The sequence below is a fragment of the Strigops habroptila genome, chromosome Z, assembly GCF_004027225.2.
Source record: "Strigops habroptila isolate Jane chromosome Z, bStrHab1.2.pri, whole genome shotgun sequence".
NCBI classification, from domain to species: Eukaryota; Metazoa; Chordata; class Aves; order Psittaciformes; family Psittacidae; genus Strigops; species Strigops habroptila.
This window is the reverse complement of record NC_044302.2, coordinates 20,233,153-20,255,420: the sequence shown is the minus strand read 5'-3', so window position 1 is coordinate 20,255,420 and position 22,268 is coordinate 20,233,153. Positions and strand designations below refer to the sequence as shown.

Sequence of the window (22,268 nt, the reverse complement as noted above, 5' to 3'; positions counted from 1 at the left end):
TAAGAACCTGGTGGTTAGTCAAATCCAGCTCTTTGGTAAAAGCGTGGTGAGCCACCCAGGCTGTTCTAAGCAAGTGAGCTTAAAGACTTGATTATGGAACAGTCTCCTGGCAAAAGTGCTGGGCTTTCTGCCACCTGCTGTACCTGTTCCCACTGTTTCAACCCCTTGTTCTTTATGTTCAAAATCCTAACGCTTGCTTACTTACATTTATGTAGTCCGTTCGATGATAAGAGAGTGGCTCTGATCTTACAGCAGCTTTCCCATCAGACAAATTTTCAGGGCGATGCACCAGGCACTTCCAGTCCCAGCTCTGTTTTGCTCCTGGCAGTGAGGTCAGTCCTTTGGTCACAGTCCAGACCTCTGATAAGACTGATTTCCCCATGGGTAAGTTTGACAACAAATATATTTTACCGTAAAACCAACTTTTATCAGCGCCAGATGTGAAATCCACATCCCAAAAGCTGAAGTCCTGCCAGCTTTGCAGTTCGTATTGAAATAAAGCAGCCCTTGGGTGGCATGCAGCAGCCAACTGACATAAGGCCAAGGTTGGACAGGGCTTTGAGCAACCTGGTCAACTGGAAAGTGTCCCTGCCCATGGCAGGGGCTTGGAACTGGATGAGCTTTAAAGACCCTTCCAGCCCAAACCACTCCATGGTTTTGTGATGAGATGAACCTGCAGCAGGAGAGCAATGGCAAACAGTCCCCACTGGTAGGATTCACCCCAAAACTAATGCCTAGTCATCCTGTTCTGAGGTGGAACTCACCACAGCAGGTTAAGCTGCTCATCAAGTACAGAATAACCACTGAAACCACACTAATAGAGCTGCATGTTCTAAAAATTCATGGGCAAAGCTGGTTAGATGGCACCACACCTTGGTATATGTGCTGGGGATCAGGTCTAGACCACTGCACTGCCCTGCCCTGCTGAGGCACTTCAGTGCCTGCCTGAAACTTCAGTCTGGGCTGGAGTCTTCTTCATATGGCCCCTTTGCTGCCGGGGAAGGGTGCTGCAGGAGTACCTGGAGCAGTGCATGATGGAGGGGGATCTGTGGAACAGTGGTTTTCAGTGTCCTAATTCAAGTTCCAGTTTGGAGTTTATAAAACCAAAACAATTGGAACTGACACTTGACAACAGGCTATCTGATTTTTATTCCTTGTTTCTCCAAGTCTCATGGACTGCTGCTCATCTTAATTACTACTAATACCCGATGTCACTGAATCCCTGACATCAAGCACTTCTTTACTGTATGTTTATGAATGCAGAAACCATTCCTTCAGTCTGGTCTACAACTACGCTGTCTTATCTCCCTCCATACTGAACTGTTCTGGTCTTCAGCTTCTTGGCAAACTGACAACCAAATCCCTAAATACTTGTTGGGAAGTACTTGAACAACTTGGCACTTCAGTAACTGAAAGCTGCTGGTACCCTTCATGAAATGCCAGGCTTTGGAGGTGCAGTCAGCTGGTCAGAAATGTGCATCCTCATATGACGGATGTCTGCATGAGGCCATCTTGCCTGATAATAAGTTTCTGTTCTCTGTTGCTCATGCTTCATAACTGTTCACCTGCTGTTCTCCATCCTGTTTTTCTATGTTGTCCTGCTTAATCATTGTGTGGGAATGGATATATTTCGTATTCACACTCCTTTCCACGGTGATCAGAGTACTCTGCAAGCAGCTACTCCTTATCGTAAATAGAGATTTGTATCCAGCAAGAGCATCTGTAGAGAGGGCTCCCACTGTTAGGCCTTCTAAATGAAGGCCCATCTTCCCACAGCAGCAAGTGTCATTTGAAATTCCAGTGAATGGAATATTTCCCCTGTACCTGCAGCACCAGCCACGTGTGGGGCTGCCTTTGGCTTTTGGACCTGACAGGAAGGGTGGGAGAGCAGAGATGTGGTGATTCTTTTAAAACCTTTGACTGCTAACTGCAGATTTGGCTTCATCTCAGTCACCGGAGGCAGAAGGGTGGTTCCTCGTGTGATCAGATAGATCCAGGCTTGCTCAAGTAGAGGCTAGTATGCCCTCTAGTGTGGTTTTTATTATTAAAAACCACCAAACCTCAGAAAGCCCAGCTTCTTCCCAGTCTTCTGGGAGGCCATTCCAAGACCTACCAAGCACACTCTCAGGCTCACAATGCAGCAGGTTATGTAACTTCATTTCATTAATTTACTCCTGCCTTTGCCTGGCCAGCTATGCTGTGAATAGCTGTGGTATCTGTCACCTTCATCCAAAACTACCCCGAAATTCTCCTTTTTTCCTCTTTGAATTCTCCAGTACTTGTCTCCTTCCACTGGAGCAGCTCACACAAAGAACTACTTTCTCCCCAAGAAGAGCTGCTGCCCTGGTAGGTAGCAGAGTGCCTCAGAAACCAATACTTCATAGCTGAAGGTTGTTCCTCTTTTATCTTCATAAAGGCATGCCCAAAGGATGTCCTGCTCTCTGGAGGGTGCAGAGTGCTCCGGGACAGCACAGCCTCCTGCCCTTACTGCTCCTCTGTTGCCAGCTGTGGTCTTACACTGCTGCAGTGGTCTTCAACAACAGGCCTGGGACAGGAGGAGCAGCAGACTCTATTCCACAGCTACCCTCTCCCAACCCAGGAGAGGCAGGAGAAGTGAGAAGTGCTTGCTGCAAACCTGTAGCCTGCACTGCGTGGCTTGGGTGAGCTGAAAGTACACCTGTGGCTCTTCACTGCCAAAGAAAGTTACAGGCAAGCCCATGCAGGCTGAGCCAAGCCCCCAGCAGCGTGTTCTGCAGTCTGCTGCCTCCTGCAGCAACCAGCACAGCTCTACAACAGCATCCCTGATGGGCTGGGCACCTCTGCAGCGAGTCCGATACGGTTCTGTGGGCAGTGAATGAGGGATGGGTGAGAACACTGAAAGCATGTGCATGGGGGAGGTACTGCACCAAGACCACTTGTGTTAAACAGCCTTTCTTGTGCTGTTTAACTACAGGACCTGGGCATTTGCTACCTGGGAAGATCTCAGCTGATCCCCAGTGAGAAAAGCCACGTTGGAGACCAGCAAACCCTGTGACAGAACTAAGACAATGCAAGGCCGTGCTGTTGGTGACCCTCATACTGCCCATGGATGACAAGGCAGGAAGAGGTGAGTGACTACCTTCCTGCTGCCAGCCCCCAGGCTTGCTCTGAGGCTGGAACCACAACCCTTCACACCTGGAGCACTGCACCATCCAGGCACCCACACAACCAGAGTAAGCAGGAGCAGCTCTCATCTTTTGTCTATTTAGCTTGTAAATTCTTTGGAGAAAGGGCTGCATCTGGGTCTGTCTGCACAGCATTTAGCATAGTAAAGTCCTGCTGCTTATTACAGTGCCAGGTCCTTTGCAGTACAGCAGCTTCACAGCCTCACTGTCTTTCTTCCTAGCTTCACAGAGCTGCGCAGCTGGAAAAACCTTGTATTTCCCATGGCAGCTCCTTTGTTTCTGCCTCTACAAACTGAACACAGCTAAACCCCAGAAAACATCTTGGGCCTTTTGTAACAAAACCTGCCCAACCAGTGTTTGAAGCATTTAACTGACCCATTTCTTTTTTTTTAATAAATCAGTCATCAGCCTGTGGCAATGTACAGTTGTAATTTTCAGGTTAGATGCACACTACCGTGCTGTTTCCGTGAGAGAACAGCTGGAAAGCTGACAGTTGCGTGACACCGATCCCCTCCACGCAGCATTAAAATCAGTTGGGTGTTGTTAGAAGGCCAGGTTTCCACTTGTACAGCTGAAGTCACCTGCACTCTACGTGGTAGGCTACAGCTTGTGTACAGCCTGGTGAAGCTGGCATCAGCAAAGTCTGTCTGGGCTTAGAGAGGTCTCAGCTGAATACCTGGATGGAAACCTGCCCTCCCCCCCCCCCCCCCCCCCCCCGCACTGTGTTCTCTGGTCATGCTCTGCACCATTACTCATAATAGACAAAGGAAAAATCCCAAAATCCTGTTCTGTTTGGGTGCTTGTTCAGGCGTGCCAAGCTACGGTGATTGATGTACTTCACAAACTTCATAGTTTCTTTGTCTCTATAAACCAAAGCCAAGCAGTTGTCCTCTGGATTCACTGTCAACAGCTAGGAGACATGAAAGCAAGGGAGGAAATGAGCTTTGATATCATTCCGAGGAAGAAACAAACAAAACCATTTCAAAAGCTAGTCAGAACAAAGGTCTGGTGTTAGTAAATGAACCGTGTCACTATTTTCATCTGAATACCCCTCAACCTGAAGCATTCATTATACAGTAACTTAGTATGACTCCTCAGCACTGTCACTGGTGCCAGTACTGAATGTGACCCTAGAGAACAGCAATTCGTGGAAAAGCATTATCTCTGCTACAGCCTTGTGCCCATCACAGCCTTCCCAAATGCCACTAGGCCCAAGGCTTCAGCTTTATGGTGAAGCCTCTTGAGGCTGAATCCAGAGGTGACTCAGGCAGGAAGGCTGCAGCACGATACTGAGCACACCCTCAAGGTTATGTTAGTGCTATAACAAAGTGTAATTATGTCTCTCTACCCTAAACAATTTCACCTAATTTGAGGTCCTTACCTCTTCATCTTCACCTTTAGCAATGTAGGAAGTAAAGCCACCGTATTCTGGATCCCAGTCTTAAAACAGAAAAGACAGACTGTTGGGCAGTTGAATGCTGTCCAGGCTCCATGTCACCTTCTGGAGATGCTGTTTTTCCACCCCACTCCCCACAGTTACTGGGTACAGGATACTCCCCACTTTACCCCTTGCCACTCTGGTTTTTTTCTTCTGTTCAGAAACAACTTCAATCAAATGTACTGGATTTGCCTTTTACCACAGATGGGCCATTTAAGGTTGCTTGGCTCTCTGTTCCTCACCTGTGGAACAGTTTTTGCTTAGCAGATATGCAAAGAGTTTCAGTATCATTATCAGCATGTGCCAGGTGGTTTTAGTTGGTGCATTCTGGGCTCAGCTGGTCCAAAATGCTCATGTTTAGATTTTTGTTTTTACCACTATCTAACTAGCAATCAACCTGAAATGCCTAGACATGCCTAGAGTGGCTTTCGAAAAACCTGGGCTTTGTGAATTGGAGGTGATAATTTTGATGAGAAACGGGCAAAACTGAACACTTCCAGTGGGTATTCTGCCCACCTGACCCTTCACCGTGCCCATAGCCACTGCCCAGTGAGAGGAAAGGCCAGGGAGATGTAGCCATTCCCTCTGCCCAAGCGCCACCTCCTGGCTCCAGCAGGAAGAGTCAAAGCTGATCCCAAGGCTGTAACCCAAAATCTTTGTGTAAGGACTACTGAAACCACGCTTTATGCAGAAGCGAGGACTAGGATAAAGTCTACAGAGCCCTTCTATGTCAGAAAAAGCAGGGAATTCAGAAGCCCTTCCTTTACGCAAACCGTGTAAGGACAGGCTGACATCTCTTTTGTCCTCTTACCCTCACAGCCACAGAAGAAGAGGAGGTCAAGAGCAAACTCTGTCGCTTGAGTGTCATGGACTAGAGTATAGTGTCTGTGGGTCCAGTGCCTCAGCTCTCCCGCACACACAGGGGTACTGGAGCCTAGGAGAGGGAACAAACAAGCCAGAGAAAACAATGATGTGGAACAATAGCTGCCACCTAAAGTGAAACCATAGATCTCATGTTAACTTCTTTTCTCGGGGTGGATCTAAGTTATGTACAACATGGAGGAGTTGGGCCAAGACTGACTCTTTGATTCTGTGATGTGCTTTCATTTAACCAGTTCTTCCCTTTTTTGTTTTGTCCTCCCCCTGGATTTACAGTAGAGCTCTGAACCTCAAGAGCCAGGAACCTACCTGCTCTGGAAGTGCACTGAAAACACCAGAAGCCTCAGAAGAAGGATATTGCTCTGAACTCACTCTTCAGGAATCCCAGGAGGTATGTTTGAATTGGGGGAAGCTTTTCTTATGGGTCTGGCTCAGTTTTCAATTCATGCAGCCCCAAACTATGCTCTCCTCATATGTGAATTTACGATCACACAGCGGGGACTTGGCAGATAGAAGAGGCAAAATGACAAGCCGTGGAAATCACAAAACCAAAACCTTTGCTCGAGGTAAGTGTTCTGGTGGGACTTGGCTTTTTTATTACCTTTTATTCCAGTGTCCACTAACTTGCCTGACTTGGTGCCAGATGAGCATTTTCAAAAATTCTACCCATAAACTTCAAAGCCACTCTTTTAAATAAGCCACACCAAGCTATAAATCAAAAATTAATGTAATCTTTGATAGCAATGATATCTTACTGCTGACAACCAAGTGGTTATTTGGGCTGTTAATATTTTCTGAAAGGTTGAATCCTAGTTTTGGGTGTCAGTTTTCTAATTCTGAAATTATCTTTAATTCTGATCTGTTGACGTTTTTCCTTTCCATTTGGCATCTCATACAAGAATCTGCTTTACGTGAAGCAGGAGTATGCAGATGTAAAAACCACGTAACTGTTGGCAAAATATTATTGGGCAGTTAATTAACACACCTGTGCCCCATGCCTTGACTCCTACATAAGTCTCACCTTGAAGACTTAGGTCTGTTCCAAGTTAGTAATTAATTTAGTCCAAATTCTTTTGTGATGGTCACTGATTTTTAGATACCCAATCTGACATGCTAGTGCCTTGTGCCTTGGCTGCAGTGCAAGGCGAAATGCTAGTTCCACGAAAATCATTAGGAATTCTGCTGCAGACACCCTCAACATCAGGATTTTGCTCAAATCCCGTCACACTGCTACCACTCCACTTACCGTTCTGTGTCTTGCTGTCTTCTGCTTCGGGGACACTATCAGGCTGGTCTGGTTGATGGGGTTTGCTATCAGCGTGGTGGCCAGCCTCTTCCTGCTCAGGTTTGGGACTGCTGTGCCCAGTGGTGTCTGTGGCTTTTCCTTCCCCAGCATCTTCATCCTCATCAGAGGGAGCCAGGAAGTGCAGCTTTAGGCCAGTGAAGTTGGAAAGCAGTAAAAACAAGGCCTCGGAGCGTAAGAACTGCAGGAATTTATCCAGGATGTCAGGGAGGCTGTCTTCCTCTGCTGTCTCATAGAGTCTAAAAGACAGCAGAGGTATCAGCAGATGTGTAGCCTTGTTGGAGAACCAGCAAGGACCATGTCCATGGAGGCAGCATCAACCAGTGCAGCCTCATGGCAGTTCCTGCTTGGCATAGTCAATAGGTGCAGGGCGCTGTCTTTCCCACCTTTTATTGGCAGGCCCCCGACTACTCCACTGGATGCCTTTATTCTCCAAAGCTTCACACAGTAGTTGGTATTTCTCTTTCTAGGAGAGAAAGGTAGTGCAGAAACTTTAACATTTAGCTCCCAGGTCTCCCTTTCTGTGCTACAGGCCACCACTGTCTGCTCTCAGATAAGGCACTCTAACTGGTTTGAGGCTCCTAAGGAATGCTGAACTGAAGCACATAGCCTGGGTGGGCATCATCTCTCTTCGATGCCAATGACCAAGGGATATCAAATACTACTTGATTGTCTGCTGGGTGAGAACACAATTTCAGTGAGATACAGACGCACCGTAAACTAGAAGTCAATCAGCCTTGTGAAGCAAAGCCTTTCAAGCAAGACAAAAGCATTATGGGTCACTTGTTTCACACACTGGTCAAGTTCCCTAAGTGCTAAGCTGCAAGACAAGGACGGACACTCTGGCCACACAAGGCTAGAAAGCAGGAAGGATGACATGTCTTTCCATCCTTCTGCTTTGCTTCTTGCAGGAAACAAGAATGTTGAAGCAAAGTGTTTGATGCTGGATGAGTCTCCATGCAGCAGTATACAGGGAGCCAGAGGGGATCCATGACAGGATCACAGCATGGTGGAGGTTGGAAGGCACTGCTGGAGGTCATCTGGTCGTTCCTCTTGAGGGAATGGAACTAGGAGGTGTTTTAGTTGATGGCCATTATGAGCAGTCAGTTTTCCAGCCTGCACGATATATGGTACCTGCCAGCCCTCTGACCTGTTCTGGCAGCCCCCATCAAATTGAACCACTGGGCTCACCTTAAGAAAATCTTTTAGGAGAATTTCTGATCGCTCCTCAAATTCCTCCTGGATTTGAGCTTGGGAGTCCATGTCCAAATAAACTAGATTGATCCACTCATACAAGATTTCATGCTGGAAGGAAAATGGATTTGAATGCTGAATTTGCAAAAGTGAAAAGGATTGCCCAACTCCCCCATAACAGGTATTCCAGGGACATGACAAAGAGAAACACAGGTAAGCAGATGTAGGCTTGTTACTCACGTCGTAAGGGATGTGTGGGCTCCTGGGCAAGGGAGCTTCAATGTAGCGTGCAGGTCTGACTGTTGATGGGCCGTGAAACCAGCCGCTCACCGACAAGCGGCACTTCTCCTCCGACAGAACTTCGGACACCTGCAACAACGTTGAGCAGCGTGTTACTGCTTAGACCACACAACATCTAAGAACCAGCTGTAACAGGCTGGTCATCACAGGAGATGGACTCCAGAGAGCCTACTGCACACACACAAGTGTCAGACAAAGGACAGACCAGGCTGGATTATCCTTGGCTCACAGAGAAAGGGCTAAAGCAAATTTTGATGCTCAAGTCCACTGTAGGTTTTCAGACTCCCAGTCCAAGCTTTTTCTCCAAGTTTACAACAGAATCCATTCCCTTTCTCTGTTTTTAAAAGTAACTGTATTTTATTTTTCTATCATTGATTCTGTTGAAGAACCAGCTATCGTAGGCTGCAAAAACCAGCTGTCACAACTTAATCTGAAAACTCATAAAACACTGATGGGCTGCAGCAGGCTATACTGGTCTACTTGTCTTTTCCTTTTTAGAAAGTGCTGTCATACAAGCCATCATGAAGGGTATTTGCCTGATACCTCTGGCTGTTTGTACTTCTATGTATCAGACTACAAGCAGCCCCTCTACCCGGGCCTGTGGAAACACTTCATTTTCACATAGTGATGTCCACCGTTAAATCTTGATTTCATTAAATTGGGCTAAAGTGAACAATTTCACGTCCTAGGGTGCTACACCCTAACGGTAACGTGGAGAGAGCACCATGCCCTCATGACTGGTTGCAAGCCACAAACTGCTGTAGATTTTTTAATAGCACATGAAGACTTTGCACTGGGGTTTGTTGTTTTGTTTTTTAGAACAGTCTGATGAAACAGGAGGAACAAACAGTCTGTTCTGAAAGGCTTTGGCCCTTACAGATTGTTACAGAGCTGTACTGACCTTTTCCTTGCATGACTTAGAGGTGTTCTAGGTTATTTGGAGTGGCTACTGAATCATAAATCACTTGGGAAATGGAAACCAGAAAAATGCCTGGCACGAGAAGCTCATGTACCCGCTCCGTCCAGCGAACACCCACAGCTTTACTTGCTATCTCTGGGAGAAATGTACACAATAGAAGCTGAAGATCTATTAGGAAGTACTGACTAAATGCTCTTTGCCTGATGTCTGAGAAGGATTTAAGGCTGGTGTGTGCTGTGAAGACTTCCTACCAGTCTGAACCTTACACAGTCCTCAAGGATAATTTGCAGGCTCTACACTTTACTGACGAAAGGGTCGAGGAAATGATGTGGTGGTTCAGCAAATACTCTGGACAGTGAGGCCCACATCTAGGAGGCTGTGATTCATAGCACCCCCAGTTAAGCTTAATGCTTATTTAAAAAATAAGATTATAATTATTTAAGCTGAGTTTACTGCTTGGGCTAAAAGTATCAGAGACAGTACACAGGACCAGAGTGTCAATGTGTGGGACTAACTTTAGGTTAGCAGTCTCAAGGTTAAGTGGAACATGGATTTTTATAACAAGATTAAATCACTACCTGAAAACAATTATGGCAGTGACCAAGTAGATGCTTCTGTTAATTAACTGTAAGATGTAAACGACAAAATAAACCCCTAAGCAGACTAGGTGAGGATGTGCCCAACCTAGATCACTGATCTTCCTCATCTCCAACCTTCTGCTCTGCCTGTTACAGTCCACGGTGTTCTCAGAGTTCCAGATTTCAGTCAGGTGTTTGTATCATACAGTTCCGTAGACTATTCTTCCTGTTCCCAGGCATCTTCCTGATGTGCCACAAAGTGCCATTTAAGTATATCAGCATTTCTAGTGCAGGGTATGGCACTATGTCAGCGTTACTGAGGGGCTAAAGCCGTATCTGCATAGTGCCCTACAACCAAGGTGATGTGCTGAGTTGCTCTTCTGGAACAAAGTCAAGGCAGTCGCATGAAAAAGGTGAACTAGTTTAAAACAACCAGACAAACAAGAATCTCATCACCACAGCCAGATCCATGGCAGTAGCTTGCCAGGAGAGCAACACTAAACAGAAATGGGAACTTTTCTTTCCCTGGGCTGATGAAGCTAGAGTGATGGTTTAAAGTTGGCTTTGTCAGTTCTTGTCCTCCTTAAAGTCCCTCCTAAGAAGCCCTGCCTTTAACATAGAGCACTTTGCATGCGTATCCGCTCTACCTCACACTTATTCTACCTTTGCCTTCTCCCTCCCCATCAGGACTGTCATAACAAACAGTGAATAACCACAACAATGAGAATAAGAAAATGAACAAGAGACAACTCCTTGCCTGGTGGAAAGAGACTGGAGACACTTCAAAGAAAACCAGCGTGTTCCATGAAGGTACCAATGACTTGACAATTTGCTGGGGTTGAAAGTGTTCTGAGGAGGCAGAAAACACACTCTGGTTAAGATATGAACAGGGACTCGCTAGAAACTGCTGTTTCTCTCTGACTTCATGACATTGTCACTGGTGAGACACCTGGGTTTAAGGGATGGAGCTGAGAGCAAGGGCTTGGTGAAGAATCAGTGGGCTCCTGGTGCTGGAAAGGGAAGTTATCACCACCAGTTTAGCATTCCAAGCATAGTTATTGGCACTGCTTCCATCCTGCCTCTGCTCTTGGCTCTTGCCAATGGTAAAAAGGACATTTCTTTGTCTGCTGGGGTAATGGGTTTAAACAGGGGAAGTTCAGGTTAGATATAAGGAAGAAATTCTTTACTGTGAGGGTGGTGAGGCACTGGAACAGGTTGCGCAAGGAAGTGGTAAATGCTCCATCCCTGGCAGTGTTCAAGGCCAGGTTGGACAGAGCCTTGGGTCTAGTGTGAAGCGTCCCTGCCCATGGCAGGGGGTTGTAACTAGATGATCCTAAGGTCCTTTCCAACCCAAACCATTCTACGATACAGCCCATTCCTAAGGTGCAAATTTGACCTACACATCAGCTTCTCTGGACAAAGGAGAAACTCTCTCCCTTCTCCTCTTTGAGGAGAGTTGCTGCAAGGGGTGCACAAGCTTCATCTTTTTCAGCAACGTGCAGCAGAGCTCAGGGCTCTTACCATCTGTGCTGTACAAGTCCAGCATTCCACCGTCCCTTTTCTCCCAGGGTGGGACGAGGTACAGGATGAAAGCAATTCTCCGACCTTCCAACTCATCGTCATGGCACAGCAAGACATCTGCAATTACACAAGTTTTGCTGCTGCAGCATCTTTCTAGTACACACATGATTCATTCTAATGACTGCTTCCCAGCTTTGTCCCGCAAGGATACAACAAGAAAAAACACGCCTGTTCCAAGAACTGCATTTTCACTTGTCAGCATCAACAGCCTAAGATTTGCAAGATTAACTTCTCTGGGACCGCACTGCAACTGGCAGATAGCCCACCCTGGAGGTAGAGGCAGTTATAACTCATCCCCTGCCCCTCCCTGGCTGTCCTTCGGCACAGTGGACAGAGATTCCTCACTTAAGCAGTGATCCAACCTCTGACTCCTAAATACTGAACTGCACTTTGAGGAGGTTTGTGGCTGGACTAGAGGGAAAGGGAACCCTGGGAACAAAATACCTGGGCCAACAATTGGTTGTGCAGAAGACTCTTCAAAAGTAGAGCTGACAGCACTAACAATTTTCTCCTTCCTCCAGGGATTTTTCATGACTAAAAGTGTAGGCATAGTTGTAACCTGGACTCACGAGGGTGGTGTTTTAGCATCAGACTTCGCAAACTCTGTTTGAAAGCTGAACACATCACCCTTTTGCATGGTAGCAGGCCTGCAAGCATGGGCTGAGCAGCTCTGCTACGGTGGGAACTTGCACTGGCACTGGGCCCAGTTAAAGCCATCAGCAGTAGAACTATGCCAGCAGTTTTTCCATGATTTGTACTTCCATTTTCTAAGACTTTGATTTGCTGCTGATAGGACCCTCTGCGACTAGAAAGAGTGTGGGGTGGGCCATGAAATTAGTATTCTATAGACGTTTCTTTTCCTATACCTCACCCCTCCAAGCTTTAGGTAAAGGACTGCTTATAGACTGACCAGTATATTCATATTTAGCACAGGAGATGTCAATAGTTGGCTCCAGCTCTATCTGGGTCACGGCAGAAAGCCACGGTCGGAATTCTTCACACAGAGCATGCCTGAGATGACAAGCACAAGGTGTTACAAACCATATCAGCATAGCCTAAGTTAATTTATCATGTCCATTCTACCTATTTAAGCAGTTAAAGGTGCTGTTGCTGCCAGTGACTGTGTTCCTATCAAACTACACAGGAGCTGGTCAGGAAAACAGCCCTGTGTTCACAGCATTGCTGTTGATTGGAAGGGGAACCAGCAAGCATTTTGACAGCAACAGATACACGAGGGCTGAATCAGCTGCACTACACAGAGGACAACAGTTAACTGACTTCAGTGCCAGGATTCAGCTCTGCAGGGACAGTTCCTGGCCTGACCATGGTGCCTGGCCCACCTGTGGCCCCAGAATTCCCCATGAAGCCAGCACCTAGGTTGGGGCAATCCCAAGCACAACTACAGAGTGGGCAGAGACTGGATGCAGCAGCCCTGAGCAGAAGAACTTGAGGGTGTTGATTAATGAGAAGCTCCCCAAGACCCGCTTGCAGCCCAGAACCCCCCTAGTATGCTGGGCTGCATTCCCAGAGCAGGAGCAGCAGGTCAAGGGAGGGGACTCTCCCCCTTCTCTCTGAGAGACTCCCCCTGCAGTCCTGCATCCATCTCTGGGGCAACAGCACAAGAGGGACGTGGAGCTGTTGGAACAAGTCCAGAGGAGGCCACTGGGATGCTGTGAGGGCTGGAGCAGCTCTGCTTGGAGACAGGCTGAGAGAGCTGGGCTGGTTCAGCCTGGAGAAGAGAAGGCTTCGGGGAGACCTTAGAGCAGCTTCCAGTGCCTAAAGGGGCTACAAGAAACCTGGAGAGGGGCTTTGGACAAGGGCCTGTAGGGACAGGACAAGGGGGAATGGCTTTAACCTGACAGAGAGAGATTGAGGTGAGATCTTATGAAGAAGTTCTTCCCGGTGAGGGTGGTGAGGCCCTGGCACAGGGTGCCCAGAGAAGCTGTGGCTGCCCCATCCCTGGCAGTGTTCAAGGCCAGGTTGGACGGGGCTTGGAGCAACCTGGTCTAGTGGAAGGTGTCCCTGCCCGTGGCAGGGGTTGGAACTGGATGAGCTTTAAGGTCCCTTCCAAACCAAACCAGTCTGGGATTCTGTGACTCCCCACCCGGAGCCGGCAGGGCCCAGAACCAACGCTTTACCTCAGCGCCGCGACGTGTGGCTCCGACCTTCCCCCCAGCTCCTCGGACTGCGGCGGCCCATGGAAGAGAAGAAGGGACGGGGGTTAGCGCTGCCCGGCTCGGCCCGTCCCGGCTCGACCCGTCCCGGGGCCCACCTGCCGCAGTGAGAGGAGGTCGTTGCGCCGCCTGCGGAAGCCGAGGCCTAACAGCTCGTCGCGCAGCGCCTCCGCGAAGGCCGCGCCCGCCAGGAAGCCGGGGATGAGGCCGTGCCGGAACGGGGCCGGCTCCACCGCCGCCGCCTCTGCAGGAGAAACGCCGCCGGTGAGGGGGTGAGGGGAAGAGGCCCGGGGCGGGTCGAGTCGTGTCGCGCCGTACCGTGTCGGAGCGGCTCCCCGCGGGCCCAGGCCTCCGCCGCCCGCTCCCGCAGCGCCGTGTCCCGGAGGATGCAGCCGAGCTCGGCGGGCGCCTCCCGCTTCCCGCGCTTTTTTCCCGCCGTGGCCGGCGTGGCGGCCCCGCGCCGCTTGGCGCGCATCGCGGCTCCCGGCAACCCCGCGCTTCCCGCCGGCCCGGCCGCGCCGCGCGAGGGCGGGGCAGCTCCTCCCCGCGGTCGCGGCGGAAGCGCGGCTGCGGTTCCGGTGCGGCGGCGCTGAAAGGGAGCGCGGCCTGGCCGGAGGCTGACCGCGATCGCTGTTGAGCACCGTCTGCTCCGCTGCCATGTCTGTGGTGCCGCCCAACCGCTCGCAGACCGGCTGGCCCCGTGGGGTGAACCAGTTCGGGAACAAGTACATCCAGCAGACGAAGCCGCTCACGCTGGAGAGGACCATTAACCTGTGAGTGCCGCTCAGGCCTCCCCGTCCCGCCGAGAGGTTTCCGCCCAGCGCCCGCTGTGCGAGCGTCGCTCGGGGGACCCTGGTTCCTCCGGGTGCTGACGGGGACGCGGCGCCTGCGGCTAATGCTGGAGCGGGCAGCGACCGGGGAGTGCGGAGCGATTAATGACAGAAACAGGCCTGCCCCGGGCAGCGCGGACCCCGAGCACCGCAGCCCGTAGCGTTGCGGCGCGGGGAACTCGAGCACCAACCGGCCGCGGGGCTCGGCCCGGCGGGGTTTGGGCTGGCCCCGTGCGGGCGGTGGGACGGGGCTGGGCACGGCTGGTGCCTGCCCAGTGGCTGCGGCTGGCGTTTGATTTAAAGTCAGAGCGGTTCCTACCACATGAAACTGTCCTAGAGACAGGCTGTTTGCTAAGAAACAACTGCATGATTTGAGAAGCCACACGTTTTATCTTCCTCTGTAAGTTCTGATAGATGTGTTCTTTGTGAACTACATCTGTCCCGTTGCAGAATATGTAAATGCTAACTGTAACAGTCCCCATTCGCTTTTAGCTATTAATTGCAGACTTGTGTGTGTATGTATGTATAGTTTGTATAGCTGACTTTGTTCACAGTTAGAGTCTTGAAGTTCAAATATGGATGTCAGAGACTGGAATGTTTTTATAGTGTTTCTAAACAAAAGACTTGTCAAAACCTGTGTTATCGCTGTCATTTATTCTTAAGTATAGGCTAAAGGTTTTGCTATACAGGCTAATGTACCTAATTTGGTGTAGCATGGGCTAGTGTAGTAGATTTTGTATTAATAAAGCTATTTGTGTATCTATTTGGAAATAAATGGAAAAAGAAATGCAGATGGTTCTAAGCTATAAGTGAAAGTGGGGGAGCTTGCTAATGAATGACTGTAGTTAGGAAACCAGTTGTGTGTATGAGTAGAGGGCTCTAACAGCTGCATCTGGCTTGTGATTTTGCCACTAAAACATGGAAATTTGGAGGGGGGAAGTGTATGCTACTTGAATTTAACATGATTATTGGAGAAAGAATATGCTACAAGGTGTATTTCAAGGAAAACATTCCCCATAGAATTGGTCACTTACTCTGTTAATTCAGTTGCTGTATGCCACAAGTTGATAAAACCATGGTGATAACTCCTTACTGCTCTGCTCTGAATCCATTTTCCTCTTCCTTTCTGACTTTGCTGGATGATCCTCTCTTCCCTCCAGGCCTCATGCTGCCAGATCTGTTACCTGGATTTTTGTTGTACAGTAACATTCTCCTATTGCCCTCTGTGCTCTCTAGGACTGACTTATCTCTTGCCTAACCTTTCCTTTGTTTACTGGCTCTTTTCAGTCCCTCTTTCCTGGAGAAATATCTCAACTTTCCACTGTGCAGCCAGGAGAGAAGGCAGAGGTCAAGCACCTAGCCCAGCAGAGTGATCTGCTCAAACTCTTGATCTTATCCCCAGCCCTGCACATAAACACTCAGCATTTGTCCTCTTTTGTGATCCAGATGTCCAATTTCCCACTTCAAAACAAACCCACTTCTAACAGTGTAGTCCGCAGGCTCTTCATTACTTCTGCAGAAAAAAAACCCTGCTGTCCTGTGCAGCTTGCTTCCTTCCCAGCAGAGCTTTTCTCTCCTGTCCCTTTCCCAGCTCCTCTCACAGCCTCAGCTGCCTTTGTGGTGTGGAGATCAAAGAGGGTGGCTGTTGACTAACAGTTGCTGCTGGTTTTCCTGGGCTTCTTTCCTCCTTCTGAATCAGAACCATGCTAGCGTGTCCATCAGCAGGATGTTCTGCACTTGCATGTATCATGGTGCAGATTTTCCCGTGGTAGCGGCCCCATAAATCACAAACAAGAACTTCTTGCCCAGCATTGTTTGTTCCATCAAGCACAGGTGGTTATGCCTCAGGGGAGATGCTGCGTCACAAGGATTTAAATACGGATTTCTTGTTACACAATTATTTTTGTTTTTCCCCTTGCAGGTATCCGTTGACAAATTACACATTTGGTACAAAGGAACCCCTGTATGAGAAGGACAGCTCTGTTGCGGCTCGGTTTCAGCGCATGAGAGAAGAATTTGACAAGATTGGCATGAGGCGGACAGTGGAAGGTGTTCTGATTGTCCATGAGCACAGGCTGCCCCATGTGCTGTTACTGCAGCTGGGGACAACTTTTTTCAAGCTGTAAGTGTCTGTTTCTTGAACATAACTTTTAGTTTTAACTTTACTTCACAGACCACTAAATGTGTGGGCTAGAGGTTAAAGTGTATCTGGCTCATAGGTGTTTTAAATGTGATTCATGTCTTGAAAAGACATTCTGGAAAAAGTCTTTTTTAACAACGGGGTTTTCATTTAAAGTGTGTTTATCTGACTCTGCTCATGAGTGGGGTGACTTCGTTTGGAACCAACTAGAAATCTTAGTTATGGTGTGTCAGTATGCTAAGATCCTGTTTAAAATTCGTGATCAGTAGTTAGCATGTTGTACTGACATTGTGAAAGCTGTTATGCTTAAATATGCTTATGCTGTGGCTGCAAAAATGGTAATGTGGGGCTGAAGGAATAAACCCCAGTAAATGCAGAATGATACCTATTTACAAACTACGGGGGGAGCTGGGGACAAGAAGAAAGCTTGGTGTCTAAATGTGAGCAAATGGCTTCAGTTCACCTCAGTTATTGCTGCCAGAGTGAAATGTTAGTGTTTGGGTCATATAGTCATAGTGGTGGTGCTTGTTTTCTTTTTAAACTGCATGGGTTTGACTTGTCTCTGTTTTCCTGCTTGTGCTCTTGCTTTGATGTTTTAACATTTGTGTTGCTTGTTCTCAATTTTGTGTGTGTGACATCTCATTTTATATCTGGATTCTTTCCTCACATCTTGATTTGAGGGATGTTTGTGGACAAAATATACTCTAAAAGTTTTGCAAAACTGTAATGATGAAAATATGTTTTTAGGGTTTTGGTGTTTTTTTTGTTTTTTGGGGTTTTTTTTGGTTTGGTGGTTTTTGGGTTTGTTTTTTTTTTTTTTTTTTTTTCTTTTTTTGTTAACCTTGCATCAAATGCAGGCTGGTTCCCAATGGGAGTTTTATTTTCTGTTTCCTGTGTCTGTCAGGGAGTGCTGTTTCTGAGATAAGAACAAATACAGTCGGTATTTACAACTCTTTCTTCAAGTTCTGGTGCTTATATGTTATTGTTAAAACTTTATGCGTCACAGTTGTCATGTATGTTGTTACACTCTGTCTGGCTGAAGAAGTTAAAGCATTTTATATGATAGTTATTTTTTAGGGGCCATACAGTAGCCATTAGAGTCACGCTTTTGGTGAAAGCTATCCTACTGTCTTCAAATTCAGCAAAGTTAGATTTGGAACTTCTGACGTAGAGGCCTTGCATGAATTTGTAACTCCCTGCCTGGAAGCACAACCAGCGTTACCTGTGAACTTGGTAAATGTGAAAAAACGTAACTTTAGCTTTCATCATTGTTTATTTTGACAGCCCTGGTGGTGAACTCAATCCAGGAGAAGATGAGGTAGAAGGGCTCAAACGCTTAATGACAGAGGTCTGTTTCTTTCCTTATGTTGCTATTCCAGAATGTTGAATTATCTTTGACTACAGAGCATTATAGTAGTCTCCTTATCGCTTTTGTTACTTTGCTGCTTTTTTGATGTTTGCAGGTAGTTAACAAAGCGGTAAGTTTGCATGTGTCTCCATATTGAGTGTGATGGAGTGGTTTGGTGGCTGAACCCCCACCTACAGCTCAAGTACTGTGTTCGTTTGCAGCTTTGCTTTTTGGCTGGCTTCAGGCAAGCTAGATGGGCAGTAAAATATGTTGCAGAGCACAGATGATGAGGACTTGTCTTTGAGATAGTTTTCCCAAGCACCAATTAATTTTCTGTGCTCTCAAAGTAGCCTAAGTCTGTCATTCATGCATTTCGTTCTTCTTACTGTCCTGATGGGACTCTGTTCAGCTGAATTGTAGAATGGTTTAGGTTGGAAGGAAACTTAAGCCCATCCAGTTCCAGCCCCCTCACACAGGCAGGGACACCTTTCACTAGACCAGGTTGCTCCAAGCCCCTGTGTCCAACCTGGCCTTGAACACTGCCAGGGATGGGGCAGCCACAGCTTCTCTGGGCAACCTGTGCCAGGGCCTCAGCACCCTCACAGAGAAGAACTTCTTCCTTAGATCTAACCTGAACTTCCCCTGTTTCAGTTTAAACCCATCACCCCTTGTCCTGTTGCTACAGTCCCTGATGAAGAGTCCCTCTCCAGCATCCCTGTAGGTTCCCTTCAGATACTGGAAGGCTGCTCTGAGGTCTCCACGCAGCTTCTCTTCTCCAGGCTGAACAGCTCCAATTTTCTCAGCCTGTCTTCGTACAGGAGGTGCTCCTGATAATCCTCGTGGCCTCCTCAGGACTTGCTCCAGCAGCTCCATGTCTTTCTTATGTTGAGGACACCAGAACTGTACACAGTGCTCCAAGTGGGGTCTCACGAGAGCAGAGTAGAGGGGCAGGAGCACCTCCTTTGACCTGCTGCTCATGCTGCTGGGGATGAAGCCCAGGACATGGTGAATGGAATTTGTAATGCTCTCTAAAGTGTCGTTGTTAGATGAGGCTTTTGCTTAAAAAAAAAAAAAAAAGAAGTCCCTTTTTACAAAAATACTCTAAAATTATGTTAAAAGCTGTTCAGAGCAGTTCTGAGCTACATTAGATCCTTATTCCAGCAAGTCTTCATGCTTCCAGTATGTTTTTTCTAAGTAAAACCTGACTTGGGGTAGTTAAGAATTTTGACTGTAACTGGACTTTTGGTAGATACTCGGTCGTCAGGATGGTGTTCAGCAAGACTGGGTGATCGATGACTGCATTGGTAACTGGTGGAGACCGAACTTTGAACCTCCACAGGTGAGTACTCACGTTGACTTTCATCATCTTCAGCCTGATATTAATTGTGCTTCCGAAAGCCTTCACCTACTAGTTGGGCTTTTTGAGTACCTGTTGAAGGAGCAATTAGTTTTTCTGGTTTTTATCTATTTCATCTCCTTCTGTGGGTTTTTTTTTTTTTTTCTTTTTTTGAAACTCCCATCTCCCTCCTCAAGTCTCCTGATGGATGTGAAACCACTGGATACGATAGCTTCCAGTGATAGCTTCCAGTCCTATGCTGAGCCAGGCAGGCCATTTAAATTCCCATTGTAGCCACAATGCTGCATATGGAACAGACACCCTGTGAATAAATTTGTCTCGCTGCACTGTTTCTGGATGCTTTAATACTGGCAATACTTTTGCTCAGTTTGCTGTTAGACGTTTCTGTCTTGCTGTTTCTTTTAACTGCTCGTGAGTAGTGGTGCCTCTTTAGATCCTGTCAATAATTGTGACAGCAACATTTCCTTCCAATTACTTATCTTATGAAATTGGTTTTTGTTATTTGATGGCATGAAAGAACAATGTATGAGATGCTGAAAGCTTGCACAGTGCTTGGTAATTTATAAAGTAGCACTTAATATTGCACAGTATTTTCAAAGCTCTGTACAACCAATTTTTGTTGGTTTTCTTCCAGTATCCCTATATCCCAGCTCATATAACAAAACCAAAAGAGCACAAAAAGCTTTTCTTGGTCCAGCTTCAAGAAAAGGGTGAGTGTTTGCAGAAAAGGATTGTATTTTTAACAATGTCTAAATGCCTGCATGTCACACAAGGAAATGCAGTGGCAAGTTTGTGTTTGTATGTTGTAGTTGTTCATAGGTGATTGCTAAAATAGCTCAATGCTGGTATCAGTTTTGAAAGTGGGTGATCCTTAGATCGTGAGTTCCTAGTAAATTCTCATTCCTGCTGTAGGTACAGCCTATGAACCCCATATTTGATTAAAAAGGAATAAACCTGCTGTAGTGTTATAGGTAGTGACCTTGTTTAGAGGTGAGGAGGGAAGGGAGTGGTGATCTCTTGGCTGAATGTGTGGTGGCTTTTCTCATTAATCAACTTGTATTTGGTTTTAGCTCTGTTTGCAGTCCCCAAAAATTACAAGCTGGTCGCCGCACCATTGTTTGAGCTCTATGACAATGCACCAGGATATGGACCCATTATTTCCAGCCTTCCTCAACTTTTGAGCAGGTATATTATGATTTGTTTGTATTTTGGTTCTTGGGAACGCATTTGCTGTGTGACATCACAGAAACCAACTTGAAAAAGGTTGCAGCTGTCCCAAAGAGCACTTAGAATGTCCATTACACCCTGTACCTCTGACAGGGTGTAATGGACAATTTAGAGGCACTGGTCACAACTTGCTCGCACCAGAGTCTTATCTAGCAGATTATAGCAAAGGAAGAAGTGAAAGAAGGTGAGGTTGAAGCTGTGCACAGGCTAAGGAGCAGCTCTTTGTAAACGTTAGGGATAGCATGAGCGTAAAAGCAAAGGTGTGTGTTTGAAGCCCTTAGGTGTGCGTGTTCCCACAGCTTCATGATGGTTAAATATGGTGGGATTTTCTAGACGCTGTAGTAGAGTTTATAACATGTAGCATGTTTGTCACAAGTATCTGTACAGACAGCTGTATTTTTTTTCTTCCTTTTCCCAAAGTACACACTCTCTGGCTTTCTTACCTCAACATGGCTTGCCCCTCGGGTCTCCAGAGCTCACTAGTCTCACCAGTTTCTGTTACTTCAGCAAATGTTCAGGAGCTCCAGGTGTCCCACAGCCTGCCAGCTGTTACTCAGGAAAGCAGTTCTGCTATCCACCTACTAGAATGAAAAAAAAGTCTGTTACCAGAATGGGGCTTTTCTCTATATAGCCCCAATTTTGGCAGTTGTGGCTATGGGGGCTATTCTGCAGCCACATACCGGTGTGGTACCAGACCGATGCAAGGGATGGGCATCTGGAAGCTGAGAGAGATGCTTGCTTTCATGGTGGGAATGCTCATCATTGGGGAACTTAGCTGAGAAGAATTAGCTCTGCTGTTGAGTATGTCCATATGTCACCCTTGGAGTATAGAAGGTTGGCCCCGATAGCTGAAATGCAGCAAAATAGTTGCTGATGATGGGGGAATGTAACTCTCGCTGGTATTTTCATAGCTATGAAGCTCTCCTAAGAGACTGCTGTGCAATGCTAATGTAGGATTGGCTGTTAAAAATGATGCTTCCTGCTCTACCATAAAGCTGTCTTACTAAAAAATACACCTTTGTTCTGTCAGATGGAGGCTTACCAAGCACAGAAATGAAATGTTTGCTTATTCATTCCAAAATGTCACTTGGTGAGGAATTTTCACATCCTTTTAATTAAATTTTTCACATCCTTTTAATTTTAGGTTCAACTTTATTTACAACTGAGGTCCTGTACACCTGAAGAGTCTGAGAGCAGAAGCCGTCTCTGTGAGCACAGCTTTAAAATGTAGAGAAAAGAACACGTGTGACAGTTGGTTTTTCTATTTTTTATTTTTTTTTATGTCATGCTTTTCCTGAAGGCTACTAAACTTTCCACAGTATGAATAGAGAAGTGATTCACAGCTGTTTAGGTAGTGGGATGACAATGTGCTATTGGTGTGTTCATCACTTTTCATTGTAATACCTTTTTTTTTTCTACAACATTAAACAAAATGGTTAATATTCTGTTTGCCTTCAGTTTGTGGTTTCTTTCTTGTTTTTTATTTAGCTTTAGTTGTCTCCTCTGTACTTCTAGGTACAGATTTTAAGCTTTATTACTTCAGGAGTGCAGAAGATCTTGGAAACAAGTGGAGGACCTAAACCATTCAGGGACCATTTGGATGTGCTGATCTGCATCCCTGAGCAGGAACTTAGTCTGAGGGAGAAATTAAACAGTAAATGTAGGTGCAATATAATTTAGTAAGTTTTAACTTGGAGAACAGAATTGCTGTTTTGAGGGAGTATGAGTATTTAATGGCAGGTATAGCCTTTGTTCAAAGCCTGACAGAACAGATCTGGAAGCATTACAGCTTGTACAGGGCTTGGAGGAGATGAAACATGTATCTTCTCCCACTGT

The 22,268-nt window shown here is 46.8% G+C and overlaps 2 protein-coding genes across 3 annotated transcripts; one reads left to right on the top strand and one right to left on the bottom strand.

Moving 5' to 3' along the window:
- Nucleotides 1-3,520: 3,520 nt before the first annotated feature.
- Nucleotides 3,521-14,087, bottom strand: OGFOD1 (2-oxoglutarate and iron dependent oxygenase domain containing 1). Of its 2 annotated transcripts, XM_030512781.1 has the most exons (13): nt 13,849-14,087; nt 13,629-13,774; nt 13,495-13,541; nt 12,267-12,367; nt 11,297-11,413; nt 10,533-10,624; nt 8,219-8,347; nt 7,976-8,089; nt 7,171-7,250; nt 6,728-7,023; nt 5,414-5,536; nt 4,546-4,604; nt 3,521-4,074 (listed from the first exon to the last, which is right to left on the bottom strand). In XM_030512781.1, the coding sequence occupies exons 1-13, from the start codon at nt 14,003-14,005 to the stop codon at nt 3,913-3,915; spliced, it is 1,623 nt and encodes a 540-aa protein (XP_030368641.1). In that variant the 5' UTR covers nt 14,006-14,087; the 3' UTR covers nt 3,521-3,912. The 2 variants fall into 2 exon arrangements, with proteins under 2 accessions (XP_030368641.1, XP_030368642.1); XM_030512782.2 differs by lacking the exon at nt 4,546-4,604 and having other exon boundaries at nt 13,849-14,083.
- Nucleotides 14,047-21,877, top strand: NUDT21 (nudix hydrolase 21). Its single transcript, XM_030512783.1, has 7 exons — nt 14,047-14,303; nt 16,282-16,482; nt 17,785-17,848; nt 19,098-19,187; nt 19,840-19,915; nt 20,276-20,390; nt 21,577-21,877. The coding sequence occupies exons 1-7, from the start codon at nt 14,188-14,190 to the stop codon at nt 21,596-21,598; spliced, it is 684 nt and encodes a 227-aa protein (XP_030368643.1). The 5' UTR covers nt 14,047-14,187; the 3' UTR covers nt 21,599-21,877.
- Nucleotides 21,878-22,268: the final 391 nt, after the last annotated feature.

What these genes read in the sequence shown, in the direction of transcription:
- OGFOD1 (XM_030512781.1), bottom strand. Translation starts at nt 14,005, where the DNA reads ATGCGCGCCAAGCGGCGCGGGGCCGCCACGCCGGCCACGGCGGGAAAA. An exon ending in CGGGGAGCCGCTCCGACACG is followed by an intron (nt 13,775 to 13,848) that starts GTACGGCGCGAC and finishes TTTCTCCTGCAG; the next exon opens with AGGCGGCGGCGGTGGAGCCG. An exon ending in CTAAAGGTGAAGATGAAGAG is followed by an intron (nt 4,075 to 4,545) that starts GTAAGGACCTCA and finishes CATGTCTCCTAG; the next exon opens with CTGTTGACAGTGAATCCAGA.
- NUDT21 (XM_030512783.1), top strand. Translation starts at nt 14,188, where the DNA reads ATGTCTGTGGTGCCGCCCAACCGCTCGCAGACCGGCTGGCCCCGTGGG. An exon ending in GGGACAACTTTTTTCAAGCT is followed by an intron (nt 16,483 to 17,784) that starts GTAAGTGTCTGT and finishes TTATTTTGACAG; the next exon opens with CCCTGGTGGTGAACTCAATC. An exon ending in TCAAACGCTTAATGACAGAG is followed by an intron (nt 17,849 to 19,097) that starts GTCTGTTTCTTT and finishes GACTTTTGGTAG; the next exon opens with ATACTCGGTCGTCAGGATGG.